The 8,980-nt window shown below is 45.5% G+C and overlaps 1 protein-coding gene across 1 annotated transcript in view; it reads left to right on the forward strand.

The window, feature by feature from the left end:
• Positions 1 to 3,887: 3,887 nt before the first annotated feature.
• The window catches only part of LOC109928162 (myozenin-2-like), a 19,411-nt gene continuing 14,318 nt past the window's right edge, over positions 3,888 to 8,980 (forward strand). Inside the window, exons 1-2 of the mRNA XM_048604001.1 lie at positions 3,888 to 3,983; positions 8,333 to 8,490. Of these exons, the coding sequence (XP_048459958.1) occupies positions 3,905 to 3,983; positions 8,333 to 8,490 (237 nt within the window). The 5' untranslated portion in view covers positions 3,888 to 3,904. The remainder of the gene's footprint in view (positions 3,984 to 8,332; positions 8,491 to 8,980) is intronic.

Consider the following 8,980-nt stretch of genomic DNA (forward strand, 5'->3'; position numbering starts at 1 on the left):
GGTGATCTCTTTGAAATCTATCAAGTTTTCCCAAATGTGGCAGAGTTGATGGAGATGGGTGTTTACCCTGGACTGGTGACTCTAGAAACAAGGGACATAACCTCAGGATGAGGGTCAGACCATTTAGGACTGAAATGAGGAGGAACTTCTTCATTCAGTTGATGGTGAATGTCTGGAATTTTATACCCCAAAGCTCAATCATTGAACAGGTTTGTGACAGCAATCAATACATTTCTTGAAGATAAGGACATTAAGAGATAAGGAGCTAATGTGGCAAAGTGACACTGAAGTAGAGGATTGGCCATGATCTAATTGAATGGCGGGACAGGTTCAATAGCTGAATAGCCCAGCCTGTTATCCATCTGCCAATGATTCATTTCTGGCTTTTCCATCCTTGTTTTCAAAGCCCCGTGTAGCCTTGCCCATCTTATCCACCCCAGCACCCCACTTTGGCCTTCAAAGCTCTCTTATCGCTGCCGCCTCCCTGTGGTCTCTCTGAGGTTTAGCCATTCCTCCAATTCCAACCTCTTGACCTTCCCCATTCTAATTGCTTTACCTTTGACTGATGCGCCCACAGTTCCCTGAGCCTCACTACTGGGATCGTGCCCATAAGCGTCTCTAATATTCTTTCCTCCTTTAAATTGCTTTTTAAAACCAACCTCTTTTTTTTTCTGAAGAAGGGTCCAGACCCGAAACGTCAGCTTTCCTGTTCCTCTTATGCTGCCTGGCCTACTGTGTTCCTCCAGCTCCACTCTGTTTTATCTCTGACTCCAGCATCGGCAGTTCCTATTATCTCTCTTTTGATCATCTGTCCTCAATATCTCATCACTTAACTTAGTGTCAAATTCAACGCAATACCCGCTCTAGTGAAGCATTTTGAGACGTTTTGCTGTGGTTCAAGGATAGTAAAAATAGAAGTTGCTGTTGGGAATGGATTATCCTTGATGGTTTTTGCATTTTCACTCTCCGCTTCTTGCGTGATCTTTGCTGAGAATCAGCCATCAACCAAAGACCGGAAATCGTCTTAGCCCAGTGCTTGACAGACACCAATAGGCACCTTGAGTGCTCAGCATGGTTCAGTGAGTGTTCAACATGGTGGGACGAGCACAAATCCAAAGTGCCCCACTACCAAGGGAAGTGGAAGATTCAGGGAAGATTCACCCGTTTGACCTGAGGTATGGAGGGGTTTTCCTATGAGGAGAGGTTGAATAGTTTGTACCCTTTGGAGGTCAGAATGAGAGGCAACCTCTCTTAGGGACAAGATTCTTAGGGGGCCTGACAGGGGAGATGTTGAAAGGTTGTTTCCTTTCCTGGGAGAGTCTAAGAACAGAGGGCATCATGTCAGAGCAAGGATTTAAGGCAGTGATGAGAAATTTCTTCTCTCAGAGGGTAATGAACCTTTGGAATTCTTTACCACCGAGGCTGAGTCATTAGGTATATTCAAGGCTGAGAAAGATAGATTTATAATCTGTAAGGGAAAAGGCACGAAAGTAGAGTTGAAGATTATGAGATCTGCCGTGATCTCTTTGAATGGCAGAGCAGACTCGATGGGTTGAATGGCCTGCTTCTGCTCCAACACCTCATGGTCTTATGGTGTTATGTACCTGAAATGGGTGTTAAGTCTTGCTTGTATGTGCAGATGGAGGTTGTCATGTTTGATGAAGCTTCCCTAATCACTGGTCCTTGAGTTGCGCTCACTTGCTTTTGCCTGTGGGTTGAACTGGTGAGTGAAGTTTGTATTGATTTGTCAGTGGGAATGTAGGCATTGCTGGGCCAAGTCAGTTTCATTGCATACAGAACTGTCCTGGTGAAGGTGATGACTTACCTTCCTGATCCACAGCAGTCCTTGGGGTAGTGGGGGTGTCACAATGCTGTTAAGGGAGGGAGTGCCAGGATTTAGACCAGCAACAATGGAGGCATCGTTCCGATTCATGACGATGTGTGAGTGGTGGGGGCGGATCTTGCAGGTGGTTGTGTTCCCATGTATCCTGCTGCCCTCGTCCTTCCAGATGTAGAGGTAATGGATTTGGAGGGTGCCATCGTAGGAGCCTTTGGTGAGTTGCTGCCATTCAAGTTGTAGATGGTAGACACCGCTGCTGCTGTGAATTGGTGGTGAGGGAGATAGTGGATGCTGTGCTAATCATGTGGGCTGCTTTGTCCTGGAAGGTTTTCAGCTTTTTCAGGGTTCTTTTAGCTGTTCCCACCCAGGGAAATGGATAACCTCACAGTTAGCCACATTTTATTCCCTCTGTCATTCACTCAGCTGCTCTAAATCCCCCTTTGCATCCTTCTCACAACTCACATTCCCACCAGTTTTATATCATTTGCAAATTTTGAAACACTATGATTGGTCCCAATATCCAAATCATTGATGTAGACTGTAAACTGCTGGGTCTCAAGCTCTGATCCTTGTCATACTCCAGTGGTTACAGGCTGCCAATCTAAGAATTGTGTTCCCATCTATTAACAGAGAAAATAGACCATTCGGCCCTTCGAGCCCGAACAGCCATTAAATATGATCATGGCTGATCATCCAACTCAATACTTGGTTCCTACTTTCTTCTCTTACCCTTTGACCCCTTTAGCCATAAGAATTATATCTCACTCCTTCTTGAAAACATTTAATGTTCTGACCTCAACTGCTTTCTGTGGCAGAGTATTCTATTGGCTCACCACTCTCTGGGTGAAGAAATTTCCATACCCTTAGACCGTGGCCCTCAGTTCTGAACTCCGCAGTCATCAGGAACATCCTCCCTGTGTTTAGCCTGTCTAGTCCTTTTAGAATTGTATAGCGTTCCATGAGATTTCCGTCCTCCAAACTCCAGCGAATACAGTCCTAACCGATCCGGTCTCTCTTCATACATCAGTCCTGTCATCCCAGGAATCAGCCTGGTAAACCTTTGCTGCACTCCCTTCATCGCCAGAACATCCATCCTCAGTTTCGGAGACCGAAACTGCACACAATACTCTAGGTGTGGTCTCCCCAAGGCCCTGTACAATTGCAGCAAGATGTCCCTGCTCCTGCACTTGAATCCTGTCCCTATGAAGGCCAACATCCCATTTACCTTCTTCACCACCTCCTGCAGCTGCAATGCTTACTCTCAGCAACCGGTGTATAGGGACACCCAGGTCTCACTGCACCTCCCCCTTTCCAAATCAGACAATAATCTGCCTGACTGTTTTACCAACCAAAATAGATAACCTCATATTTATCCATATTATATTTCATGTTGTAATGATTGTCATCCAGGTGGATCTCATAGAATATGAGTTCCCTGATTGGGGCTGTTAGCCTGATCCAGTCAGGGAGTCCAGGCTGACAGATATAAACAGGAGTGTCAGGGGTTCTACTCACTCTAGGAGTTGGTTCTGATCTAGTTGGGTCAGCGTCCTGAACTATGCACGTGTAAATAATAGGTGATTTGGTGATGGGATCCTGGCCTTCGTAGAATTAGTTCACATCGACCATGCATCTGCCCATTCAACTCGTCCAAAATTTACTGAAACCAGCCAATCCTCAATCCATGGTTGTATATTGCCTCCAGTAAAGTATTGGCTCCGAGCACGCAGGAGCAACATTCTGGAGAGAGAGAGAGAGTTTGCTCCTAAATTGAAAGTTCTGTGAAATGATATGGGGTTTTTAGTCATGTAAATAAACCATCTGAGTTTGTAACTGCCTTTGTATTACTTTGAGCTAGATTAGATTTACAGAGGTCTCAATCCAGAGAGAGCACAGGTACTTGCATTTTGGAGGCACACCTTTATAAAATATGCGTCTGAGTGTAAGTGAGGCAAGAGGTCAAGTGTTGAATGCATCTTGGGCCTGGAACCAATTTCCCTGCCAACGTCTTCCATCGACTTTCTCTTTTACAGGTTGTCGCCACTGAACAAACCGAGGGGCATTATGTCATACGCTGCACTGATTAAGGAAAGGAAGCAAATGGCATCAGCCATTGCACAAGAGGCCCACGGGGAGATGGAAGGTAAGGAGTCTCGTCCTTCTAATCTCTGTATCTCAGCACTTCTCAAACGGGTGCAACTCAGAGTGAAACTGTTTAAAGGTTGGGGGAGGGGAAGTGTTGGGGGAGGTGGGGTGGTGGACGGGATCAGAGAAAGTGTAGCAATTCTACAGGGAGTGGAGGTGCAGATGGATCTGGGGGTAAAAATGCACACATCATTGAAGGTGGCAAGACAGGTAGAGGGAGCAGTAAGTAAAGCGTACAATGTTCTCAGCTTTAATGACAGGGCACAGAGTAAGAGCAAGGAGGTGATGTTGAGCTTGTACAAGACACTTGTTTAACCTCAGGTGGAGTATTGTGAACAGGTCTGGGCGCCACATGAGAAAAAAGATGTGAACACCCTGGAGAAAGCGATTTACAACAATGGTTCCATTGGAATGAGGAACTTCAGTTTGAGGATAGTTTGCAGAATTTGCGACTGTTCTGTCTGGAGAGAAGAAGGCTGAGTGGAAGTCTGATAGAGGTTCCCCCTTCTGTGCCACAACAGTTCTTTGATTCGGGGTCATCGGTGAGGAGGGAATGGGGTGTGTTCAGTTGTTGAGGGTGAGGACAACAGGGCTTGCTCAGTGGGCTGGTGGGAGGCCAAATTTGACAATGGAGGATGATGAAAACACAGGAATGCTACAAAAACCCCGACCTTTTCACCAGGTTTGTCTTACAGCTACAACGGGGCCTTGGACAGCAATCCGATGAACCACACCCACAAATGGAACAGAAAGCAAGAATTTAACGGGACCTCACAACTTTTTGCATTCAGTCCAGTCTCCATGGCAACCACTGCTGCTTCAGAGCCCGCGACGTCAAATTCTTGACTCATGACCGGTTGTTCCACAGAGTTTTCGGGTTGATGAATGTTTTCAAGAGGGAGTTAGATATAGTTCTTGTGGCTACAGGGATCAAAAGGCAAGGGGAGAATGCAGGAACAGGGACTGAGATGGATGATCAGCCATGATCACATTGAATGGTGAAGCAGGCTGGATGGGCCGAATGGCCCTCAGTTGCTCCTATTTTCTATGTTTCTATATTGGGGAAATTCTGCTCCAGGCTCATCTCCCTGGAGTCTATGATTCACTCCGAGGAACTTGGAAACATTTTATGTTAACCCTCTGTAATAGACATAGCTGCAGGAGGAGGCTATTCAGCCCATCGAGCAAGTTCCACCATTCTATTGGATCCATGACAGATCTTTTACTCAACATCACTTTCCTTAAATGGCCTGCTCCTTATTCTGAAACAATGTACCCTGGTCCTTCATTACTCAATAGCTGTAACCAGGAGCTCCTGTTCACCGTTGAAGATTAAATAAGCTTATTCAGAGGTGATCCAGCCCTGAGGGGATGTCCAGATGATGCCAGAGAAGCCCAAACTTAGGTGCATCAAGTGGCTGGAAACTTGGCAGTCTCTGAATTGGGACTTGAACCCACAACTGTCTGTATCCAAGGCAGGAATGGTACCTAGCTGAGGCCCTGCTGGGAAGATACGATGGGTAATTGTGTTTGTCAGCTGAGAACATGTTTTAGAATGTAATTCCATATTTGCATAACCAAGGGCCACAATCCCCCCTGGGGAACAACAACCAGACTGGAGCTGCTATACACTTCTGAAAACACACCCATCAGTTACCTACACTGCACAGAAATCCAGGCCAATTCTAATGTTTCAACAACACTGACTTCCCACATTAGATATTTGCAGAGAACATTAACGTCTCCCTCCATAATTACCCTTCCCAGAATATACTGCTACAGTGTTCCTGAGTGACAACTCCTACCATCTATTTTAATTCCTTGTTTTGATTGGCAGTGATAGCTGCTGATTTAACTGGAAGGCATTGGTTTTAATATGAAGTATTAGAACCGTTTGTGACATTTAGTTCAGAAAGGGCTGTTGATACGCAATGGTAATGCCCCTACCCCTGGAGGAGGAGGTCTGGATTCAAATACCACCTGCTCCCAGAGGTGTGTAATAACATCTCTGAACAGGTTAATTAGGAAAAACAAATCTAGAAAGGAACAGAACTTGGATGATGTGTTAAATAAAGAAATTAAAATAAAAACAAATGCATTGCGCAACAGGGGAGAGAACATCATTGTGTAGAACTGGGTGTAGAGCAGTTCATCAGAAATACAATGTAAAAGCAGGAATGTTTATATTAAATGATTATATTGACCTTTAATGTAAGTACAGTGTAATAATAGTGAAAGAATGTAACAGCAATCCTGCTAGACTTTGGTAGGACCACAGCTGGAGAACTGTGGTTATTGTCTCTCTCCGAGAATGATATACCTACCTTGGATGGGATGCAGAAAAGAGTTCATTGGGTTTAATCTTGAATTTAAAGGCTTCTCCCATGTGTGAGATAGAATAGAATTACTTTGGGGAGATGCTGGCCTAGTGATATTATGACTGGACTATTAGTCTAAAGCCCAAGGGAACCTGGGTTTGAATCCTTCATATGGCAGATTGTGAAATTTGAGTTCGATAAAACTCTGGGATTTTAGCCTAATGATCAGCATGAAACTGTTATTAATTGTCAGGGAATACGCATTAGGTGCACTAATGGCTTTCAGGGATGGAAATCTGCCACCCTTACCTGGTCTGGCCTACATGTGACTCCAGACTCACAGTCATGTGGTTGTCTTTTAACTGCCCTCTGGGCAATTAGGGATGGGCAATAAATGCTGTTCCAGTCAGCAACAGCTGTATTGTGTGAATGAATAAGAAAAACGTACTCTCTGCAGTGCACCCTACCCCGATGTTCTGCTTTATTAACCTTCCCTGTGGTAGCTCCTCAGATTAAGGATGGCGCTTGCTCAGGCCAGGACCCTGCGTGTGGGGTATTTTTAACCTGGTACGGCTACCATACGGACCTGACTGATCACAAAACTCTCCTGCTCTTGCCACAACTGGATTCACAGATCGACAGTCGTCCTTTTTGGCCGTGTTGGGAACACACCTTCCTCAGCCATCAGGTCCTGAGGAGGGACTTGATCCTGGTGCTCCTGGCTCTAGGACACTGCACAACGAAACCTCTGGACATCGAATCAAAAGTCTCCTATCACTCAGTGCAGTGTCCCCTTTCAGAGGGATAGACTGTCTTTAAGGACTGCGCTTAGTTGGAACTTGTTAGATGTTGCAAAGGATAAAGGGTTAATGTTGGAAATGGCACTTTAGGCTCCACCCAGTCTAGTGTTGGCACAGAGTGTTGGGTAAATGATTGAGGAGACCATTTCAAAATCCCAATCAGGTCAGACGTGTCACCCTTATCTCCTGATGGCCTTAATAACTATGTCTAGCCATCAAGTGTAATTTGTACATAATGCTATCATGTAATAAACTACATCTTGTTAAGGTAAGTGCTTCTTCTTATTAAGACTCGTTAGTGGTTCATTTTCCATCGCTGTTAACCAAACAGGTCTTTAGGCCCAAGATAGAAAGGAGGATGTAGACATTTAGAGACCAGTGTGCACTGCAGGGGCTGTGGGATGGAGCATCACCCTGAACAATGGTCCTTGGGTTTAGTAAGTTTCCATTCCCCTCTATAAGTTTCTGTTAACCATCAGTTTGTAGGTTTTCTGTTACAGTGGCCCAGTTGGGGGCCATTTAACCTAATTTTTGTTGCTTTCATGGAGTCGAAAGGAGGACAGACTGCAGCATGTGGCTAACACATAGTGGTTGGTCTCACAAAGCAGACAAACGCTCTCCAGGCACACTGTTGAGTCCCCCTTCTCCACATTCACCCAGCTATCAGCATGGGCCACATGTGGCTACATGCCACTCATAGGCAAATGAGGAGGTGACACAAGGTTAATGCACATCCCATTCGGTAGGAGAGGTTCCAAGAACAAACCAAATGTTAAAGAGGAGGCCCCCATCTGCACCTCTTAGAACTATTGCTGGAGAAACTCAGCAGGTCTGGCAGCATCTGTGGAGAGAGAACATTTTGAGTCCAGTATGATTATCAGAGCTGGCTGACTTGCTGAATTTCTTTAGCATATTCTATGTGGGCTCTTAATCAATGTGCCCGATTTTAGCTCTGAACAGACGGGTGTGCTTGAATTGATAACTATCCCGATGCACTTCCAAAACGTTAGATGTTTTGTAACAAGTAGAGATTAATGCAAAATCAGAATAACGCCTCAGAAAAAGGGTCAAATATTTTTACTTAAAAACATAAATAGGGTGAGCAGGGAGGTGAGGCTGTTAAAATCATGCAAGGTTTGTTAAAGACAAAACCTGTTCCCCTCGACCATTTATTCCTTAGTGTCCCTGTACATTTCCTGGTGTTTTGTATTTTTTTTCCCTGCATGAAGAAGTGCCTGACCTGGATCTGGGGAAGAAGGTCAGCGTTCCTCAGGATGTGATGATGGAAGAGCTCTCGCTACTTGCCAACAAAGGCTCAAAGATGTTCCACATGCGACAGAAGAGAGTTGATAAGTTCACAGTGGAAGGGACCCCGGGCACTCAGGTGGTGAGTAGAATATAGTTACCATGGTAATGTTAACCCTCATTCCAAATTGGGGTGAATAAAGGTGCAGTGATGTTAAATTCTGTCCAATTTTGCGTGAGTTTGTTGGGGCTGGAGAGATAGCCATTGGAAAGAATACAACTGACAGTCTCTCGGTGGTAGTAGGAACTGCAGATGCTGGAGAATCCAAGACAACAAGGTGCAGGGCTGGATGAACACAGCAGGCCAAGCAGCATCATAGGAGCAGAAAGGCTGACGTTTTGGGCCGAGACCCTTCATCAGAAAAGGGGGAGGGGAAGGGGGTTCCGAAATAAATAGGGAGAGAGTGGGAGGCGGATAGAAGATGGATAGAGGAGAGTATAGGTGGAGAGGAAACAAACAGGTCGAAGAGGCGGGGATGGAGCCAGTAAAGGTGAGTGTAGGTGGGGAGTTAGGGAGGAGATAGGTCAGTCCAGGGAGGACGGACAGGTCAAGGGGGCGGGATGAGGTTAGT

This window comes from Rhincodon typus, chromosome 12 (assembly GCF_021869965.1).
Source record: "Rhincodon typus isolate 14 chromosome 12, sRhiTyp1.1, whole genome shotgun sequence".
NCBI lineage: Eukaryota > Metazoa > Chordata > Chondrichthyes > Orectolobiformes > Rhincodontidae > Rhincodon > Rhincodon typus.